Raw genomic sequence first — 23,674 nt, forward strand, 5'->3', positions numbered from 1 at the left:
ATAACACACTATTATGACAACACTCTAGAATCAAGTCAGCATCTTAGAGTTTCATAAAGGACAGAACTAAATCATAATAAATATATAATTTAATAAATAAATATATTAATAAATACATTACCTTTATTATTAATAAAATATAATTAAAATAAATAAATATAAAATTCCTACTCCATAAAGAAATTTCAGTTTTATAAATTACTCACTAAATACCAATCACATGAAGAACAATTTCAGAATTATATAGCTGGGGCAGGGAGTGGGGAGAATGCATGAAATTTAGTCGGTCTTGTGAATATAAGATTATTTTGACAACAAAAAGTAAACATTAAGGTTTATGGAGTATATCATACAGTGTTCTCCTTTTCTAAGTGAGACATACAAATGAAAACCTATTTACCTTAAAGTTTCAGATAATGGTGTTAAAGTGCCATCTCCCCTATCTACTACACGAAAGAAATTCAATTGATCTCCTTCTCGGTATACCAAAAATGTAACTTGTTTGTTGCAGGAGGTCTTCTCCCAGACCTCATCTTGACTGGAATCCAAGTACTCAGCCATCTCCCTAAGTGGGTCTTCCATAGGAACTACAAATGGAAAAATTGATAAACAAGCTTTCAATTTATATCAAGTTTTATGCATGTTGGTACAGCGGCAGGATACACTATGCTGAATTAGAACAACATACACATGACGGTCTTTAAATAAGTTTCTGGTCTTTTACAATTAATACAGCATTCCCTATGTTATACTAACAGGAAAGAAATGAAATGCATTATTATGTCATTACATACAAAGACAGGGCTTAACCAAATACATCAGTATTTTCCTGAGTCTGTGTGTTTGCTCATTCTGTGACATAATTACCTATGACTATTTTCACTTCACACGTCTGCTTCCTATACTTTCCAATATTGGTTACATCAATAATTTAAAAGCAATATAAATTCCACTTACTTTAGATTTAAAAAAAGACACATAATTGGGAGACATACGTTGGAAATTAGAAGCAAGTGAATCTCTCTTTTTCTTTCTGGTTTTAGATTCTTCTTTGATTCTGGTTTTATGTTCTTCTTAGAGCTGTTTCTTGACATGAAGTTAGGTAATTAAAAGTTTACAACAATTCAGAACACAAGCGGGCCCCTGAGTGTACTAAAACTTGTGTGTAATGGTCAACATGTTATTTCTTGAAAGCATCCTCCCTGGACTTCAACTGTCCTGGTATGTACCCATGCGTGCAGTCAGAGCCCAAGGACGGGACAGAGCCCCCCACTATTATAGGCTCTTCTGGCCTGGAGTTGTCCTCAGGCTTGATACTGCAGCCATCATTACAACCTGCTCTTGTCCACGGCAGCCACAGATTCTGCTCCTGTGGGGGGAAAGGGCCTCAAGAGATCGCTGGCTTACAGGGTGAATGTTCTACAAGACTCTGAGCCCAGACTTAAGTAATGATTACAGGAAAAAAAGTTCACTCCCAAAAACTCATGGCAAGCTGCAGAAACATTTGCCTTTCCTAAAAGAGGCAAAAATTTCTCAAATTCCCTAACTTTGATACGAGCAGCTTATTTATTTACAGAATCACAGTGCTGTGCTAACCTTCAAAAAAGTTATAGCAATAAGAAATATTAAACTGTGAAAGTAGCAAGGCAAAAACATTAAAGATGTTCCAAATCCTAATCCAAGACCACCATGACTAAAACAGAAAAACTAGAAATATAATAAGATTTAGCTTATTTTATAAAAATATTTGGATGTTTTGACCAACTCTTTTCACAGGCACAAAATGTGCAAATATTAAAAGACATGTTTAAAACAAGTTCTTGCCATTTTTAAGTCAATGCTACATGTTCCACATTACCTTAAAAAGAAAGAAAATCTATGTTTCTGCCATTACTAAAGCCACGTGAAAGCCTTACCTAAATCAGCTGGGACTGACTACGTATATGCATCTATGTGGTGGATGCACACCTTTTCATAAAAGAAAAACCACTTTGATTTCATCCAGTATAACACACTGTATATATACCTTAAGATAAAATTTAGTTTTAGAAAGGATTTTCTATGTTGTTTTGAAAATGACTAATTCAAAAACAATTTTAAAAGCTAAATATTACTAAACTAGTGGTATTTTCTAAACCACAATTTTCAAGTAAGACTAAATAGCCAAAAAATATGGTTTTTCAAATACAACATGGAAAAGTTCTAGAACTGGGTATAGTTTTAATTCTTCACAAAGTTTCAATGACGTATGGAGATAACAGCAAGCTTTTAATTTTAAAGAAGCTGATTCAATAAAAGCAAAATTATTAAATACATAATTAAAATATTAAAAAAGACAAGTTCTCCTTGCTGATTTTTCAATTTACAAACAAGGCATAGAAAGCTGTAGGGGAAAAAAGTATTACAAAGCTTCACCTACCTAAGGATAGCACTTTCATTTTCATTTCTCAAAAAGTAAAACAACAACAACAACAACAACAAAAAAAACTCCCACCCATATATTTTTAACTCAAAAATCTATCGTACTTACACTTCTCCTCATAAACATAAAATAATTCTGGTCCTCGTAAGAAAAGTACATGTTCCGATAAAACACCCTGGTTTAAAGACAATACTATACACAAATAACCAAGTTTCAAAATTTTATAACAGTGGAATTAACATGTCATTAAACACTGTATAATTCTATGTCATCATAATGGCTCCGTAAACACTTTAGGTTTCTTGGGAATCCTAGGTGGCTCAGTCAGTTAAGTGCCTGCCTTCAGCTCAGGTCATGATCCCAGGGTCTTGGGATCGAGTCCCACATTGGGCTCCTTGCTGGGTGGGGAGCCTGCTTCTCCCACTCCCTCTGCCTGCCACTCCCCCTGCTCGTGCTCGCTCTCTCTCTCTCTCTCTGACAAATAAATAAATAAAATCTTAAACACTTTAGGGCTCTTACACTATCCTCAGACTTGGTAGCATAATCACCTTATGTCACATAGGACAATTTTATAAGTCCAATTTATAGAATTTCTGATATTAGGAGTGCTAGTTAACCAACTCCAACATTACTACCTTTGTTTTTTTCTAACCTATCCAGAACGGTTCAACAACTAAAGTAACATATCTCACAAAATCCTCCTGAAGTAGCTAGGAAAAAGATAATAAGCCCCATTTTCTAACAAAAATTGTGAAACACAGAGATAAAATTTGACTTGTGGAAGAAATAAACCAGCAGTAGAATCAATACTTAACCTTAGTCTTCTGGTTAGTAAAGGATCAAACAAATATGAAGTCCTTTCCCAAATGAGGCCCAAAGAGCAGGACTGCTCTGAGCAGTCTAAGGATCCCTCTTCTTGGTAGGGATTCATGTGACATACCTGAATCAGGAACCAATGTGAACACTCCCAGTTTTTCCCATGCTTAGAACTCTCTTTTTAATCAAGTCTCTGCTCACATCACCTTTTCCAAGGCGCTTCCACAATCATCCTCCTAGTATCCTACTTCCACAGACACTGTCACACTCCCCTATTTCCTCCATAACACTTATAACTGCCTGATATGACATCAAATCTTTACGTGTTTAGTCTGGACACTGTCAGTAAGCAGAAACTTTTCTTCCATGGAACACTATATTGAACATCTAGTAGGTACATAAAATATATTTGTTAAATGAACGAAAGACCTCCAGAGACTGCCCACATTCTGAAAAAGGATTCAACAGGGCCTCAATAATATCTTTGAAACCCAAATGCATCACAAACCAGGCTAATGGGCAACTTTAGAATTTTCTCTAACAATCATTACATCCAGAGTTGGAGACTCAGTGGGTAAAAAAAGCAACAAACTGTTATGAACTTAAACACAACGACAGCAACATATTTACACAGTGCTACTCATTTCCTTTCCCTCTACTGGTGAGGTTTATTTTTAAATATCCCTGGATTGAATCAGGAATCAGGAAATTTTTCTGAAACATGAGTTCCTTCTGCACATTTACACTTTAAAGAACAATGCTTAGAAAAACAAATGTTCTTAAAAGACATAATAGCAGAAAGAGAACCTGATTAAAACTTGAGATGATAAAAATATCAACTGGCTTGAAAATTATTATTGTCAAATTGCTTTAATGTACATGATATTAACAAATGCCTACCTCTTCTAGTATTTATAGGTCCACCACGCATAGCCAATACCAGCTTCAAGGTACAACCTTCTGATATGCTGTTAACAGAAAAACAAACCATCATTATCAAAGTGCATTCCATGTTAGACATATACATAATTAAGTGCTAGTTGATCAGGCACAGTACTTACCCTCTGTCATATAAAAAAGATGCAGCAAAATGCATAAATATAAAATGTTAATTACTTGTATAAATAATGAAAAAATGAATAAGTTCTCATAAGCTTTAAATATGATACAACACCTCAGTTTAGCCTCTTCATTTCACATGTAAAGAAAAAGAGGCCCTAAGAAGAAAAGAAGTTTGTCCAGGATGCAAAGTGTTAGAAAACAGATCTATTTAATAAAATAGAAAATAGAAAAATAGCACACCTACAAGATCTACACGATCTCCCAAATCCCAGTGCTCTCCAGATATTTCACACTGTCGCTGACCCTTTTGTTTTTAAGAGTGAAGAAGTGTATGGAAAAAAGACGAAAGTCAAATAGTATGTCTGCAATCACTGGTGCACACAGTGTCACTTAATAGAAGGAGGGCTTGACGAAAAATGAAAGACTTGGTGAAGAGCAAAACTCTCTTACCCAATACTCTTTTTTCATCTTTATCAAGTGTATTTTATTTACTTTTTACTTTTTTATTGTTTAGTTTTTAATTTTAATTCCAGTATAGTTGATAGTGTTATATTAGTTTCAGATGTACAATATAACGATTCAACAATTCAATGCATTACTCAGTGCTCATCATGAGACGTGTCCTTTTAACCCCCTTCACCTATTTTACCCATCCCCCCCACCCAGCTCTTCTCTGGTAACCACCAATTTGTTCGCTATAGTTAAGAGTCTATTTCTTGGTTTGTCTCTTTTTTTTCCTTTGCTAATATTTTTTGTTTTTAAATTCCACATAGGAGTGAAATCTTATACAGTATTTCTATTTCTCTGACTTATTTCACTTAGCATTTTACTCTCTAGCTCCACCCATGTCATTGCAAAGGGCAAGATTTCATTCTTTTTATGGTAGAAAAATACTCCATTGTATATATACACCACATCTTCTTTATCCTTTCATCTACCAATGGACACTTGGGGTGCTTCCATAATTTGGCTATTGCAGATAATGCCACTATAAACACAGGGGTGCATGTATCCCCAACACCCACTGTTTCTTGTGTTGTTAATTTGAGCCATTCTAAAAGGTGTGAGGTGACATCTCACTGTAGTTTTGATGTGCACTTCCCTGATGCTGAGTGATACTGAGCATCTTTCCATATGTCTGTTGACCATCTAGATGTCTTCTTTGGAGAAATACCTGTTCTTTAATTGGATCATTCGGTTTTGGGGTGTTGAACTGTGTAAGTTTTTTTATATATTTTGGATACTAACCCTTTATCGGATATGTCATATGCAAACTCTCCCATTCAGTAAGTTGCTTTTAGTTTCATTGATTATTTCCTTCGCTGTGCAGAAGCTTTTTATCTTGATGTAGTCCCAACAGTTTATTTTTGCCTTTATTTCCCTTGCCTCAGGAGACATGCCTTAGAAAACTGTTGCTACAGCTGATGTCAGAGAAACTGCTGCCTGTGCTCTTTTCTAGGATTTTTATTCTTACCCAATATTCTTATAAAAATTAAAAGAAAAGGAAAGTAACCAAGTGGGAATGGGTCAATATTAAAAAAAAAAAAAAGAGCACAAGGCAAGGTCAAAAGAGGGGGATCTAAAAAGGCAGGGGATACACACTTGGTGTGAATAATGAATAAAACAGAGAATCAAAGGATAAGGATCAGGCAGTTTGGAGTACTGAGCCAACATATCTTAAGGTTCAGGATTTACAATTAAGTCAAGGGGTCACAACTGTTCAGAAGAGACATGAGGGGCGCCTGGGTGGCTCAGTCGTTAAGCGTCTGCCTTCGGCTCGGGGCGTGATCCTGGCGTTCCGGGATCGAGCCCCACATCGGGCTCCTCCACTGGGAGCCTGCTTCTTCCTCTCCCACTCCCCCTGCTTGTGTTCCCTCTCTCGCTGGCTGTCTCTGTCTAATAAATGAATAAATAAATCTTTAAAAAAAAAGAGAGAGAGAAGAGACATGATTCAAGGATTCAGAAGAAAAAACCTGATATATGGAGTTGTAATACTAAGCATCTATAAAACAGCTAATATGTAATTACACTCACTTGTAATCATTCAAGCAATAATCATCTTCAAGTTCCATGTTATTCCAAATTAAGTGCTGCTGACAGATGGGAATACCTTAGGGGAAGGTTATAAAAATATGGTTACAAATTCAAAAGAGTCTTCAAAAGAGTATGATACAAAGCTCTTTTATTCAAGAACTACTACTAATAATAAATTAAACATGCTTCTAAATTCAATGTTAGGTGCTTAGCTAAAATTGACAGAATCATAGGTAAAAGCTATGGTTAAAAGTAAATGGAATCCAATCCACTTACTTTAGAACAGTGTTTTAGTAACTCTCTATTCTTGAAGCAAAGTATAACATTAGGGAGCCCTTTAAAAGACAAATATCATGAAATCAGCCCTGAGGAATTTAAGATTTAAGGCCTAGAAGACTGTTCTCAATGCTACAAAGTACAGTCTTCATTCAGTTATATGCAGTTTGTTAAAAGTATATTTTCAGCAGGGGTGGGGGGTAAAATGGGTAAAATGTACAAAACTCTCAGCTATAAAATAATTAGGTCATAAAATATATAAAATAAAGTAGAACATGGGGACTATAGTTAATACTATTGTATACCTGAAAGGTGCTATGAGACTAGATCTTAAAAGTTTTCATCACAAGAAAAAAATTTTGTAACTATGTATGGTGATAACATGAGTTAACAAGACTCATTATGGTAATCACCTCTCAATAAATACAAATATTGAATCATTACGTTGTACATCCAAAACTAGTATGTCAATTATATCTAAGTTTAAAAATACAGAACATTTGGGGCGCCTGGGTAGCTCAGTCGTTAAGCATCTGCCTTGGGCTCAGGGCATGATCCCAGCGTTCTGGGATCGACCCCCGCATCAGGCTCCTCCGCTGGGAGCCTGCTTCTTCCTCTCCCACTCCCCCTGCTTGTGTTCCCTCTCTCGCTGTCTCTCTCTCCATCAAATAAATAAATAAAATCTTAAAAAAAAAATAGAACATCTAATTTAGTTTACTGTCCTTTTGGGGGGGGTGTATTCCTAAAATGTGTTCCCAGAGTAACATTATTTAGTGATTAACACAGCATCTTTCATAACTCTTCTGAATGGAAGTCATTAATCTTGAAAAGGGGCAGAAAATATAATTTCCAATATAAACATTGATGTACTAGAAAATTTCTTCCACTTCAGTATTTGTATGTGATTATATATTAACATGTTCTTTTGTAGAGTCTGAACACTAATTACAGAATAATTCAATATTTGAAAAAAAATTATGTTGTGGATAATTTTCAATGCTGAAAATTATAGTCTTGTACAAGACAGTTTATTTGCATTTCTGTGGTGTTAAAAAAGTATTAAGGAAGATTCCATCCTCTAGCACAATTAACCTTTTTTTTTCTTTGTTTTTTTCACAGTACACATTAGAATTCCCAGAATATTTGGACTATACTAGTCAGAGAATGAGTATTATCTACTCAATAGAACATTTCATTGATACTGATATTGATGAAAATCTTTTTTTAATATCTCATATACTGCCTTCTTAAATCACTTTTTCTTATGATACTAAAACTTCACTAGAATAATAACAGTGGTGGGGCCCCCGGATGGCTCAGCTGGTTAAGCATCTGCCTATTGATTTTGGCTCAGGACATGATCTCAGGGTCTTGAGATCGAGCCCTGCATCCAGCTTTGTGCTCAGCGTGGAGTCTGCTTGACCCTCTCCCGCTGCTCCTCCTGCTGTTTGTGCCCTCTCTTTCTCTCTCTCTAATAAATAAATAAAATCTTTTAAAAATAAAAATAACAACAGTGGTATGTATGCCAGTATTCATTATTATAAGCCAAGCACTGTAAAAGTGCTTAACTTCTATTATCACAATTTAACTGCAACCACAATCTTGTGAAGTGGGCATCAATATTATGTTCACGTCACAGGTTATAAAACTGAAGTACTGGGGCGCCTGGGTGGCACAGCGGTTGGGCGTCTGCCTTCGGCTCAGGGAGTGATCCCTGCGTTATGGGATCGAGCCCCACGTCAGGCTCCTCTGCTATGAGCCTGCTTCTTCCTCTCCCATTCCCCCTGCTTGTGTTCCCTCTCTCGCTGTCTGTCTCTATCTCTGTCAAATAAATAAATAAAATCTTTAAAAAAATAATAATAAAATTAAATTTTAAATAAAATTAAATTTTAAATAAAATTAAATTTAAAATAAAATTTTAAAAAATTAAAAATAAATAAATAAAACTGAAGTACTGAGGGGCGCCTGGGTGGCTCATCGGATTAAGTGTCCAACTCTCGATTTCAGCTCAGGTCATGCTCTCAGGGTTGTGAGATCAAGCCCTGTATCCGGCTCCATGCTGACCATGGAATCTACTTGAGATTCTCTCTGTCTCCCTCTGCCCCTCTTCCCTCCCCTCTTTAAAAAAAAATGAATAAATAAAACTGAATACTGAGAGACTGACACACAGAGTAGGTGGATTTGAGATCTGAAGCCCCAGCAGGCCAACTCCAGAAACTGCACTCTTAACCTTTATGCTAATCAGCTTCCAGAAAATCAGCCTTCATAAAAGCAAAAGTAGCTGTCTGGTGATGGTTCAATAGTACTGCCTATTAGAAGACCTGGATATCTACTAAACGTTCACTAAATGTTCCAAAAGATCATCATGAAATACAGCCCATGGGAGTTCAGAGGGGGGATATAAATATATCTCTCAAATGAAACAGTTTACTTCATTTTGCTTCCAGCTAAAAAAGAACACCAGGTAAGGAAAAGGCTTTTAAACTAGAAATTATTTCACACCAAAAGTATTTTATGTTTTTAACAAGTTGGAAATGTGCCTGGATCAACTCTTCAATCAGAATCATGGGATTTCCTCAGCATAATTACGTAAAGCAATTTGGACAGGTACTACTGTTTACGTTCAACCAACATCATAGAGTATTACTTTCTAATGGAAACTTTATTTTTTTTCTTCTATTTTCAATTTTGTTTTATTTATTTATGATTTCTTTTTTTTAATGATTTTTTATTATATTATGTTAGTCACCATACAGTACATCCCCGGTTTCCACTAATGGAAACTTTAAACTAGATTGAAGACACAGTCGTAACACTGCTTAGACACACATAACTCCTATAAACACTTTAAATGAACTGAACCATCATTTAGCAGGCTAAAAAAATATAAGGATAGCAGGCAGGCAAGACAGAGTGAAAGAAGCATCCAAGACTGAGCTGTGGTCCTGATGGCTACTTGAGTTGCTGAATGACTGCAGAGATTATCAACCTCTGTGAACCTCAGTGTCCTCTCTTGCACATTAAAAAACACTAGGGTTCTTTCTACCATACACACTTTTAAAATCTCAAATATACAGAGCTAACCAACTTGGCTTTAAGACAGCATTGCCAGATTTAGCAAATAAAAACCTGGCAACCCTATTTAAGGATGGCCCTTTGCCTTGAAACCTCAACTCATTTCTTGTACAACTAAATCCAGAAAAATTAATTCCTATAAAACAAACATGTCTTCCAAAAAAACCAGATTACATATATAAAAATTTTCTATTTAGTGTTCTAAAATATCTTACTAATTAAAATATAACTTTATTATAAAAATAATAGTCATCTGTGAAAAGTAGACAACACAGAAACATATAAAAGAAAATAAAAACTACATATAATCCTAAACCCAGTCGAATCTATTCTTAACATTTTGGGTATATTTCCTTTTAAAACTTTTTTAAATAGGAATGGGAACAAATTTTGTGAGTTGTATTATAAACTGTTTTCACTTAACATAATATGTACATTTTTCACATCAGTAAATAAAATATACATTGTGTTTAGTGACTGGATGGTACTCCAATATGTTTCTGTCATAACTTATTTACCCAGTCCCCTAATAAGAGATATATTCACCCATCCAATTTTTCACTATTATAAATGAACCTGTGATAGTGATATATGAGTGTGAGTTCATTTGCAAATATGTGTGTATTTTTTTTAAGTAGGCTCTATGCCCAGCGCAGGGCTTGAACTCACAACCCTGAGATCAAGACCTGAGATCAAGAGTTGGATGCTCCACCGACCGAGCCACCCAGGCGCCCCTGTGTGTGTGTGTATGTATTAATTTGCTTGGACCGCTCTAACAAAATACCATGAACTGGGAGGCTTAAACAACAGAATTTTACTTCTCATAGCTATGGAGGCTGGAAAGTTCAAGAAAGTTCAAGATCAAGTTTCTGGCAAAGTAGGTTTCATTCTACTTTTTTCTTTTTTTTGGCTTCCTATGGGCTTCTTTGTGAGTGTGCACAGAAAGAAAGGGAGCTCTCGATGTCTCTTCTTAGTAAGGGCACTAATCCCAACACAGGGTACCCTCATGACCTCATCTAACCCTAACAGTAAGTCAAACATATTTCTTCAGTCATTTTTTAAAGAATTTGCATGCAGATACTATGTGCTTGAGAGCATAGTCATATCTGCATTTAGGAACTAAACCAGAATCAAGAAAACTTATAGATAATTAAAGACAATCTAGCTCCCATCTCCCAACATTTCCTCCCAAAACAATACGAACAAATGAAAGGTAATGAATCTACACAGAAACCATGCCCTTCACCTTCTTCTCTTGAAGAGAGAAAATGTCCAAACTTCAAAGTAAATGGGAATAAAAGGGGGCAATCACACAATCTTAATGAGCAAAGTATCATGCTCCTATCCCTTAAGGTCTGACAGAAAACTTTCAGAGAAGTCAGAGATGGAAACTAGTGACAGTATATAAACTGAATATGAAACTAGCATGAGGAAGAAGAAACCATTCTAAGACTGAAAAGTCGACAAAAAGGACCCAGTATATCACAGCCCTGACTACAAGGAAGGGACTTTGAAGGAAACGATTTGAAGGACCTTCTGTGAGAGGCAAAAAAAAAAAAAAGAGGAAGATTGTCTTTTAGTAATTCAGTGGTCAGGGACCAATGGGGGGTGGAGAGCAAGTGAGGAAAACTGAACAGTTTTGCAAGATAAAAGAGAACCACAAAACTGGAGGGTTCATAACTCCCTCCAACTTGCATCACCTTAGAACAAATATAAACCATCTACTAAAATAATCTGCACATTGCTGTACTGACAGAAGAGAGCACCATGAAACAGTATCTATGAAGCACTCTGTACCACAAAAACCAACAAGAGAAAAATTAACAAATCCATACAGAGTCAATGATAATAATAATTAAAAGTTATGTAAGAATCAAACATTCTGGGGCGCCTGGGTGGCTCAATCAGTTAAGCATCTGCCTTCAACTCAGGTCAGGATCCCGGGTCCTGGGATCGAATCCTACACATCAGGCTCCTTGCTCAGCGGGGAGCCTGCTTCTCTCTCTGCCTGCTGCTCTTCCTGCTTGTGCTTGCTCTCTCTCTCTGACAAATAAATAAATAAAATATTTTTTAAAAAACCAGATAAAACAGATCAATATTGTATAGAAAAACAGTGCCTGAAAAATATTAAACATTGTGCAACTGCTTGTTGAAAAAAAAAAAAGTAGACTTGAACAAAACAGAAAAAGAAGTTTGTTTTTAGATAGAATAATTCAACACTATAAAGATATCAGTTCTACCTAAATTAATTTATAAATTTAATGAATCATTCTAAAACTACCAATCTCTTTAAGAGTAAGACAAGGCAACACAAGCTAAAAGAAAAACATGCAATAGCCAGAAAAAAAAATACCAAAAATGAAAATCAATGAGTACTAGCTCCACCTGACATGGAAACATACTAGAAAGCCTCTATAATTAAAGGTGTGAGACTGACAGAAAGCCCAAAACAGACCCAACTACAGATGATAAAGGTGGTATCTCAAATCACTCAGGCAAAAATGGACTTTTAAAATAAATGGTGCTGGAATAACTGTAGTCATTTGGAGAAAGAAAATTAGATTCATAGCTAATGCTGTATATAAGAATAAACAACAATAAAAACAAACTGCAAATGGGGGCGCCCGGGTGGCACAGCAGTTAAGCGTCTGCCTTCGGCTCAGGGCGTGATCCTGGCGTTATGGGATCGAGCCCCACGTCAGGCTCCTCCGCTATGAGCCTGCTTCTTCCTCTCCCACTCCCCCTGCTTCTGTTCCCTCTCTCGCTGGCTGTCTCTATCTCTTTCAAATAAATAAATAAAATCTTAAAAAAAAAAAAACTGCAAATGGATCAAAGATCTAAATGTAAAAAATGAAACTATATAAATACTAAAAGAAAACATGGATGAATTGCTCTTTAACTGTGGTGCAAAGAAAGGGTTATCCTAATTATGACTCAAAATGCAGAGACAATAAGAGATTGATAAATTTGCTTGAACTTTTTTTTCACATGCAAAAAATTTTTTAATTACCTGAGACAGAAACCACTATAAAAATGTTAGAGGTGCTGGGTGGCTCAGTCAGTTAAGTGTCCAACTCTTGGTTTCAGCTCAGGTCATGATCTCATGGGTCGTAAGACTGAGCCCTATGTCTGATGCTACCCTCAGGGGGGAAGTCTGCTTGAAGATTCTCTCTCTATGCCCCTCCCCCCACTCACACTCTCCCTCTTTCTCTCTCTGTCAAATAAATCTTTTTTAAAAAGTCAAAAAACAACTGAGAAATTAGGAGGAAAAAAAATATGTGTAACATATACCAGAGACATAAAACTAATATCCCTAATATATAATGAACTTTTAAAAATTGTGGGACAAGGACCAAAACCCAATAGAAAAATAGGTAAAAGACATGAGAAAGCAATTTACCATCAAATATGTAAAAACAGCCCTTAAACATATGAATAAAATGTTCTAATTCACTCATAATTAGAGAAGAACAAATTAAAAGAACACACTCAATTGGCAAAAATTTTAAAGTATGACAACATTTTCTGTTGGCAAGGCTTGGATAAATAGGCATTTTTATATGTTGCTGTGGGAATACAAACTGGTACAACCATCCTGGAAAGGAATTTGACAATACCTAACAAAACTACATATTCACTTACTTTTTGATCTAGCAATCACAATTTAGTAATCTACCCTGATGATATACATATAACATACAAAAATATATATGCACAAGGTTATCCATTGTAGAGCCGCTAAAAATAGCAAATTACTGGAAACAACCTAGATGCCATACAGAGAAAAATGGTTGAATAAACTATCATATATTCACACAGTGGAGCACTACACAGATGTAAAGAAAAAATACTGTAAAGAAAAGTGAATGAGAAACACGTCTATGAACTGATTTGGAGTGCTATCCAATGTACATTATTAAGTATAAAAAGCAAAATACAAAAGACTGTCTAGAGTATATTACCATTCATGTTAGAAGAAAATATATTAAAATATACATGTTTTAAAATAAAAACATAGAGGATAAATCAGAAACTAATAAGATTGGTTATCCAGTGGATGGGTGGGATAGGGTGGAAAGAATGTGTGATAGGAAACAAGTAGCTGGGATGGAGGGTAGCAACACTTCTAAAATTTTTGTATAGCTCTGACTCTTGGAACCATGTTGATGATTCACCATCAACTCACCCCCCCCCAAATTCGTAATTAAAATAATTCAGGATGTGCAGAAACATAAAAATAAAACAAATAATAACAAATGAATATAACTATTACAAATGAAGGTGTGGGAAGAAAATAAAATAACCTCAGTAACTTCAGAAAACAGTATTTTGATCATATATCATAAGCTAAGGACAAAAAGAACTGCATACAAATTTACACTATAATTAGTGAGTTTGTTTCTTACAGAGATATGGGTTAGTGATTCTAAACTAATCTGTATATATATGCAAATTTGAGCAAATAAGCAGATACATTATGAATAATGTAAACCAAGTTTCTTACTGTGACAGAAAGAAATTACAAATGGAAAAGGAATCAGCTAGAATAAACGCTGTGGTGATAAACTGGAGATATCTGTATGAATTCACAGTTTTTAACATATTAGTTTGTATAGACAGAGAAGTGTGTGTATATATGTGTAGTAAATATACACATTTTCTATCTCTCTGTTATGATGGCCTAAAAGCAGTGACACGCCAATTGTAATGAGCACACTTAGTGCTTGAATCTTGGTTTCTAAATACCATTCATATGAAAGTAACCTTGGAGAAATGGCTGATGCCAGGATTGAGGAAGGGAAAATACAAGATGAACCTGGAATATCTCATGGTGCCAGGCAAGGCAAGGATATGCCTAAAAAATGATGGGGACATTTCAAAAGGGCATAAAAACTAATTTGGAGGTACTCCCAATAGTCAAATTTGGAACAATTTCAGCAACAAGATTAACCACAGTAATAGGTTATAATCCCTAGAATAAAATAAATATCCATGAGTCCATGCCAATATAGCTAAATAATTGGATAAACAGGTAACATTTCCTTATAGTAGAATGCCAATAAATGCAGAGGGAATAAGGGAAACAGAAAAATCATCATCAGGCAAATCCTACAGTAACAAGTCAGACTTGTGGGTTTTGGTCCAGCATGTAATGAGCTTGGAAGTCACCTCTCCATCCTGCCAACAAGTAAAAAGCTAAACGAAGTAAAAAATCAAAGACTTGTAGTGAATCTGTCTCAAAGAAATAAGGTCACAGGGCAAACCATTACTCCCAAAACTAGAGAGGTAGGAGAATACTAGAAAATCATAAACCAGAGCCAAAACCTCTACCAAGAACCAGTGGGTAAGAAAACCTTTACTATAATTGATGAACTGCTGGAAGCTCAGTGTAGATAAGTATGAGAGCTAAAAACTCCTGGAGACCCAGTCATGGAGGGTCCCCACACTTTGTAAGTTTTACCTCCAAGAGCTTGACCAGGTTCTTAGAGTGACTATCAAAGAAACACATCCTACTGCTTCCAGCAAGGCAAGGGAAAAAGTAACCAGTCTGAAATATGCCAGAGCATTCTGTTCTTAACAAGGCTCGCCCTCAGGAGAAACTATTTTACCAGAGCCTAATCTGCTGGGGTTTTATCAGACTCTAACTGATCTGAGGAAAAGGAAATATACAACTTCAGTCCATTCTAGCCTTGCATATGAGAGTAAGGGAAACACCGAACTCCAGCCTGCTCTAGCATTCCATGTGGAGGAAGGGAAATATTCAACTTCAGCTCACTCTAGCCATCCTGTGCCACCTGAGAGGGGAGAGGGAGAAAGAGGGAGAGGGTAACAGTAACTAGTGAAGGCCAGGGGCACAGGTTCAATAGAAGACTGAGACCTCATCACAGGACTGTAGAAAGCTTCCCCATACCCCATCTTACTCCACACCTTACCACAACCTACTAAAGGTCTATTAACAGCAGTCCTTTCACCAAGTACATCAGGTTTGGCTACCAAGAAAGAATAACAAAGCCTACTAAAAGGCAAAAAACAGTTTGAAGAAACAGAGCAAGCATCAGAACCAAACTCATGTAGGACAAGGAAGGTGAAATTATCAGACTGGAAATGTTAAAACTGTGATTATTTTGCTAAAAGCTCTAACAGGTAAGGGAGACAGCAAGCAAGAATAGTTTGGCAATATAAGCAGAGAGATGGAAATTCTAGGGGTGCCTGGGTGGCTCAGCTGGTTAAGTGTCTGCCTTCGGCCAGGTCATGATTCCCAGGTCCTGGGAGTGAGCCCCACTTCGGGCTCCTTGCTCCCTCTCCCTCTGCTGCTCCCCCTGCTTGTGCCCTCTCTTTCTGTGTGTGTCACATAAGGAAATAAAATCTTAAAAAAGAAAAAGAAAAGGAAATTCTAAGAAAGAAAAGGGAATGCTAGAGAGATCGATAACACTATAACAGAAAGGAAGAATGCCTTTGATGGGCACATTAGTAGACTGGACACAGCTAAGGAAAGAATATCTGAGCCTGAGAATAATAAAGGAATACTATGAACAACTCCATGCCCATAAATTTGATGATCTAGATGAAATAGACCAATTCTGAATATTCCTTTATCTATTAAAGATAAATAGAGTCAATAATTAATGACCTTCAAAAACAAAAAGCACTGAGGCCAGATTGTTTCACGGGTGAATTCTATCAGATATTTAAGAAAGAAATTACCCAATTTTCTACAATCCATTCCAGAAGCAGATGGAATACTTCCTAATTCATTCTATGAGGCCAACATTACACCAATACCAAAACCAGACAAAGACATTACAAGAAAACTACAGACCAATATCCCTTATGAACATAGATGAAAAAAAAAATCCTCAACAAAATATTAGCAAATCAAATTCAACAGTGTATAAAAAAGAATTACGCAAGGCTTGTTGATCATTCAAAAATCAACGTAGTCCATCAGGCTAATGAAGGAAAAAATCCCATGATCATATCAACAGATGGAGAAAAAGCATTTGACAAAATCCAAAATTCATCCATGATAAAAATTCTCAGCAAACTAGAAATAGAGGGGAACTTCAACTTGACAAAAATCCTATACACTTAATGTTTGAAATTTAAAGTTTTCCCACTAAGATCATGGACAAGGCAAGGATGTCCCCTTCTTACTACTGCTTTTGAATACTGAACTGGAAGTCCCAGCTAATGCCAGGATTAGCTAAAGTCCCAGCTAAAACAATAAAAGGAAATAAAAGGTATACAGATAAGGAAGAAATAAAACCATCTTTGCAGATGACATGATTGTGCAGAAAATCTAAAGGAATCAACAACAACAAAAACTATTAGAACTAAAGCAATTATAGCAAAATTGTAGGACACAGGTTAGTATACTAAAGTCAATCATTTTTCTATATACCAGCAATTACCAAATAGTATTTGAAATTAAAAATATATTGCCATTGGATAAAAACATCTATATCTTAAAATACATAGGTTACCATCTACATTAGCACCTAATGAAAAACAAGTATAAATCTAACCAAATATGTATAAAATCCATATGTGGAAAACCATAAAACTCTCAGGAAAGATTTCAAAGAAAAACTAAAAAAATAAAGAGATTCCATTTTCATGGATAGGAGAATATAGTATTGTCAAAATGTCAGTTCCTCACAACTTTGTGGATATCAACTGACTGTAAGGTTTATATGGAGATGCAAAAAGCCCAGGATGGCCAACTCAATATGGAAGAACAGAGTTGGAGGACTGACACTACCTGACTTCAAGACTTACTATAAAGATACAGTAATCAGTACAGCATTGTAATTATAAAAGAATAGACAAACAGACCAACAGAACAGAATAGAGAGCCCAGAAATAAACCCACATAAATACAGTCAACTGATCTTCGATAAAGAGGCAAAGGCAATATGATGGAGCAAACAGTCTTTTCCACAAATGGTGTTGTAACAACTGAACGTCCACAAGCAAAAAAAGAAGAAGAAGAAGAAGAAGAAGGAGAAGAAGAAGAACCACCTAGACACATATCTTACTTACACCTCTCACAAAAATTAATTCAAAATACATTGGAGACCTAAACGTAAAATGCCAACTATAAAACTCTTAGATGATAACATGCTAAAAAACCTACCTGACCTTGGGTAGGATGATGACTTTTTTTTACTTACTTTTTAAAGTTAATATTTTCTCCTTTTTTAAAGATTTTATTTATTTTAGAGAGAGAGAGAGGAGCATGAGTTGTGGGGGAGAGCAGAGGGAGAGAGAGACGCTCAAGCAGACTCCCCACTGAGCATGGAGCCTGATGCAGGGCTCGATCCCATGACCCTGAGATCATGACCTGAGCCAAAACCAAGAGTCAGACACTTAACTGACTGAGCCACCCAGGCACCCCTGATGATGACTTTTTAGATACAATATCAAAAGCATGTTCCATGAAAGAAATAACTGATAAGCTAGACTTCATTAAAATTAATAACTTATGCTCTGCAAAAGACAGTGTCACAGAATGAGAAGACAAACCAGACTGGGAGAAAATACTTGTAAGAGACATATCTGATAGAAGACTATTATTCAACTTATACAAAGAACTCTTAAAATGCAACAATAAGGAAACAAACAATATGGTTGGAATCATCTAGTATGTGGGCTTTTTTCCCAGTTAAAGACTTGACCAGACAGTTTATCAAAGAAGATACAGATAGCAACCATTTGGAAAAATGTTCAATATATATCACTAGGGAAATGCAAATTAAAACAAGATACTACTACACACCTATAAGAATGGCCAAAATCCAAAACACTGACATCATCAAATGTCATATGGAATAGATAGTAAAAAGGCTGGTTGCCAGTGGTTATGGGAAGGAAATAATAAATAGGCAGAGCACTGAGGACTTTTAGGGCAATGAAATGATTCTATATAATAATATAATGGTGGACACATGTTACTACACATTTGTGAAAACCTAAAGAATGTAACAATCCAAGAGTGAACCCTAATATAAGCTATATGTTTTAGGTGAAAATGAGTGTCAGTGTAGGTTCATCAACTGTAATAAATGCACTTCTCTGGTGTGGAATGTTGATAATGGGAGAGGTGGGGGGGCACAGTTGTATTTGGAAACTTTACTTTTTGCCCAATTTTATTGTGAACTTAAAATTGCTCTAACAAAGTTTATCAATTTTTTAAAAAGCTTATTTTTAAAAAACGAGAACATCAATGGAATGAAAATTATTTCTATTCCCAATTTCTTGTTAATACTGAATGTGTATGTCTATTCAACACTGAGAATTACTACTTTAATTCTTAAGGTTACATTATGTGATAAGCACACATATTCCATGCAAAAGCAAAAATCTTGAAAGTAATTTTGAAAACACTGTAGGAAATGTAGTCATTTCAGAAAAAGCAAAAAAAAATAGTAGAAAGAAGATTAAGAGAATGAACTAGAGAAGGAGTGGTATATACATAGGAAGGACTGCATATTTTAATTTCATGAACAAGAAAATAATCTACACCAGAAGACCACATTTCAATTAGATACAGTTAAAAACTATTAAGCATCACTCTGGATTTCCTTCACTCATTCATTCATCAAATATCTGAATGCTTATTCTTTATCAGACATTATTCTCTGACCTGAAATATAACAATCGACAATAAAAAAAAGACACTGCCCTCATGAAGCTTGAATTTTATTTAAGATGCATAAAAAGTAATACTGGATATATATCCATCCATTCATCCATACAATTATCTATAATATAATGCCAGGTAATTCAATGCAATGAATCAGTATAGCAGGGAAAAGAAATATAGAATGATTGGCGCATGCTGGGTTAGGGAATGTATTTTTTATAAGAGTGGTCAAGGAAGACATGAAGTAATGATGTGAGATTTTTAATAAAGTCAGGGAAGGAAGAATAAGGATATCTGGAGGAGATACCTTCAGGCAGGAAGAAGCTGAGATTGTTGAAGAGCAAAAGGTCAAATATGCCTCAAATAGAATTACTAAAATGGAAAGCAATGAAAGATAGAGCTGAAGAGCTAAAGATATGTATAGGAAAGACTTTATATGCAACAGTAATGAGGCTGGATTTTATTTTGAGTGTGATGGGAAGGCACTGAAAGGTTTTGAACATAGGACTGACGTGATCATTTTTTATTGTACAAAAAAAAGTATATTACAGCCATGTAAACAACTTTAAAATCTTTGCTCTTGACATTCTTTAGCTATCTAGGGATCGCCCATTGGTCCATCAATATATGTAGCATCCCAGCTTCATACTGTATTTACTAGTCAGGGTTCTCCAAAGAAATAGAACCAATAAGGGGTGTGTGTGTGTGTGTGTGTGTGTGTGTCTGTGTGTGTGTGTGTGTCTGTGTGTGTGTGTGTGTCTGTGTGTGTGTGTGTGTGTACATCTGAGAGAACGAGAGAGACAGACTGATTTAAAAGGAATTGGTTGAGATTGTGGAGGCAGGCAAGTCCAAAATCTGCAGGGAGGGCTGGCAGATTGGAGACCCAGAAGAGCTGATGCTATAGTTCCAGTCTGAAAGGCAGCAGAGTGGAAACCCAGGAGAGTTAATGTTCCAGTCTGAGTCCAAAGCCTGCCTGCTGTATAACCAGAAAGAGCTAATGTTGCATAAAAAGTCCAAAGGCTATCTGGAGAATTCCTTCTTGCTCAAGGGAAGATGGTCTCTTTGTTCTATTGGGTCCTTCAACTAATCTGATGATTCCAAACCACTTTATAGAGAGCAATCTGCTTTACTCAAAGCCTACTGATTTCAATGTTAATCTCATCCAAGAACACCCTCACAGAAACACTTACAGTAATGTTTGACCAAATATCTGAGCATTCCATGGCCCAGCCAAGCTGACACATAAAATTAACACTCCTTTTCACTGCTTCTTTTTTCCACCTTACCCCTTCAACCTCTCAGTTCTCTACTTCCCTCATTCCAATCAGAAGCTCAAAAAATTCCTCCTTTTTTTTTCACATGAACAGCGTACTCATCATTTTATAACATTGGGGGGAAAGAAAGCTGTGGTCCTCTTATGATATTCATGCTTTAAAAAAGGAAGCCACGTCCTTATCAAGTAACTTATCAAGTATTATTCCCAAAGTCCCCCCTCAAAGAAAACTTTGGGAACCAGTTGCTAAAGTAATAATGTTTTAAAAGATTTTATTTTTTGTTATCTCCACACCCAATGTGGGCTCAAACCCACAACCCCAAGATCAAACTGACTCCACCAAATGAGCCAGCCAAGGCACCGCTAAAGTAATATTTTCAAATAACAGTAATAGAAAGGCACTATCTTAACTTGGAAAAAAGGAATCTACCAGAAGAAAAAAGAACACATTATTCCCATAAGATAACAAGGGTTTATTTGAGAATTAGAAGGTTAAGGAAGCATTTCCAGTAATTGAGGTCATTACTGCTACAGTTGCCAAAGAAGGAGTTTTACTCCATTTTATCGCCTAAAACTTCAGTGAAGATAGTAATATGAAAGAAATGAGGTACTGAAGTCTCCAACAATTATTGTTCAACTATTTCTCCCTTCAATTCTGTGGTTTTGTTTTTCTTTATTCAATTCGGGGCTTGGTTGGTAGGTGTATGTTTGTTTATAATGGCTATACCTTCTTAATGGATTGAGCTTCTTTTCATATACATGTTTTGTTTCTTATAATGATTATTTTTTTAAAGTCTGTTTTTCTGATATTCACATAGCCAATCTAATTCCATTCTCCACTGCCCAGTTCGGCAACAGCCCTGAAAATAACAGCTTGGTTCTCAGCACCACTACCAGGGGGAACACAAAGGACTTCATTCACACACAAAAAAAAAAAAAAAAAAATGAACTTATTTGTTTTGATCTGGTGCCTTACTGAAAAACCCTTTCAAATGGCTTGCTTTACCTCACCCAACTCAGAACTCACTCAGTGCTCCAGCCACTAGCAGAGCAGCATCTACTGAAAGCATTCACAGGCAAATGTTTTAGTTGCTGCTGTCTGGGGCAGTGAAAAAGGGTGGGGAAAACAATAGATTAATCAAATGTGCTGGGAAGGAAAGGATGGGCAATAGGGTACTTTGAAAAATCTCTGGCATACTCTTAGGAGCCTATAAGGCAAAACACATGCCTCACAGTGTGCACACGCTCAGGAAAGAGCTGGGAAGGCACTAAGTTGGCACCTCTAACTTGCGGGCTCTGCAAAAGCAAGATGTGAAGGCTGAATCAGTTGTAAACTGCCTGGCTGAACGTTGAAGGTGTACCCAAAAAATATATACACACAGAGTACCTGTGCTAGAACAGAAAATTTTTATTCTAGTCATTCAAGGAAATCTCTGTCTATTCCGTTGACCACTACACTAACACAACAGATACTGCATAGCCATAAACACAAAAGAATACAAACTTTACATAATTCAGGGAAACCTTGGGGAGGGTCGGGGATCTAATAATCTGAAATTCACAGTTATCACATTGTAATCAAAACGTTGAAAGCTATACAAGTTTCGACAAAAACTACAAGGCACAAAAAGAAAGAAGATACCATGGCCCATACACCAGGAAAAAACTGTCTCTGAGGAAACTGGAAAGTTAGACTTATTAGACAAAGACTTAAAACCAACTATTTTAAATATGTTCTAAGATCTAAAGGAAAACAAGGACAAAGAACAAAATGAAACCATAATGATATCTCAAAGATTATCAATAAAGATTTAGACATAATAAAATAAAACCAAATAGAAATTCCGGAGTTGAAAAGTACAATAACAGAAATGATAAATTCACTTAGAGGGGCTCAACAACACATTTGAGCAAGCACTCTCTCTCTCAAATAAATAAATAAAATCTTTTTAAAAATTAAAAAAATAACCCAATTTACAATTGTATCAAAAAGAATGAAATATCTAGGGTTGCCTGGGTGGCTCAATAGGTTAAGCATCTCCTTTGGCTCAGGTCATGATCCCAGGGTCCTGCAATTGAGCCCCACCTTGGGCGCCCTGCTCCATGGAGAGCCTGCTTCTCCCTCTCCCTTGCAGATCCCACTGCTTGTGCGTGCTCTCTCTCTCTCTCTCTGTCAAATAAATAAATAAAATCTTAAAAAAAGAGAGAATGAATGAGATATCTAGAAATAAATTTAACCTTGAAGGTTAAAGACCTGTACACTGGGGTCCCTGGCTGGCTCAGTCAGAAAAGCACGCGACTCTTGATCTCAGAGTTGTGAGTTTGAACCCCATATTGGGTATAGAGATTACTTAAGAATAAAATCTTTTTTTTTTCTTCTGTCAAATCTTCAATTTAGTGTCAATATAGAATAAAAATAGTTACAGATAGGCAGGTTCTAAAGAAAATTACATCGTGGGTATCCTTTCTCAAGAGTATTTGGAGGATTTTTTTTAATAATATTTTTTTATTATATTATGTTAGTCACCATACAGTACATCCCTAGTTTTGGATGTAAAGTTCCATGATTCATTACTTGTGTATAACTTAAAAAAAAAAAAAAAAGACTTGTACACTTAAAATGATAAGACACTGATGAAAGAAATTGGAAAAGAAACAAATAAATGGAAAGATTCTCTGCACGCATGGATTTGAAGAATTGTTAAAAAGTTCACTGGGTATTATACCCAACTAATGAATCATTGAACACTATAACAAAAACTTATGATGTACTATATGCTGGCTAACATAAAAAAAAAAAAAAACAAGTTCATACTACCCAAGGCAATCTATAGACTTAATGCAATCTCTATCAAATTCCAATGGCATTTTTTCCCACAGAAGTAGAACAATCCTAATTTTTTTTTTTTACAGATTTTATTTATTTATTTGAGTGAGAGAGAGAATGTGTGCATAAGCAGGGGGAGGGACAGAGGGAGAGGAAAAGGGACAAGCAGACTCCCTGATGAGCACAAAGCCCAACACGGGGCCTGATCCCAGGACCCCGAGATCGTGACCTGAGCCAAAGTCA

At 35.9% G+C, this 23,674-nt stretch overlaps 1 protein-coding gene across 2 annotated transcripts in view; it reads right to left on the bottom strand.

Annotated features, from left to right (window-relative positions):
- ZFAND4 (zinc finger AN1-type containing 4) overlaps window positions 1-23,674 on the bottom strand; it is a 78,690-nt gene that overhangs the window by 30,535 nt on the left and 24,481 nt on the right. The window contains exons 3-5 of one of the 2 annotated variants that reach the window (XM_045809934.2): window positions 6,335-6,410; window positions 4,139-4,206; window positions 401-587 (exon numbers count right to left, since the gene is read on the bottom strand). In XM_045809934.2, coding sequence (XP_045665890.1) covers window positions 401-587; window positions 4,139-4,206; window positions 6,335-6,410 — 331 coding nt within the window. The remainder of the gene's footprint in view (window positions 1-400; window positions 588-4,138; window positions 4,207-6,334; window positions 6,411-23,674) is intronic. The other variant, XM_045809935.2, reaches the window with a different exon arrangement.

Source organism: Ursus americanus, chromosome 6, assembly GCF_024610735.1.
Source record: "Ursus americanus isolate L20-20 chromosome 6, mUrsAme1.1.p, whole genome shotgun sequence".
NCBI classification, from domain to species: Eukaryota; Metazoa; Chordata; class Mammalia; order Carnivora; family Ursidae; genus Ursus; species Ursus americanus.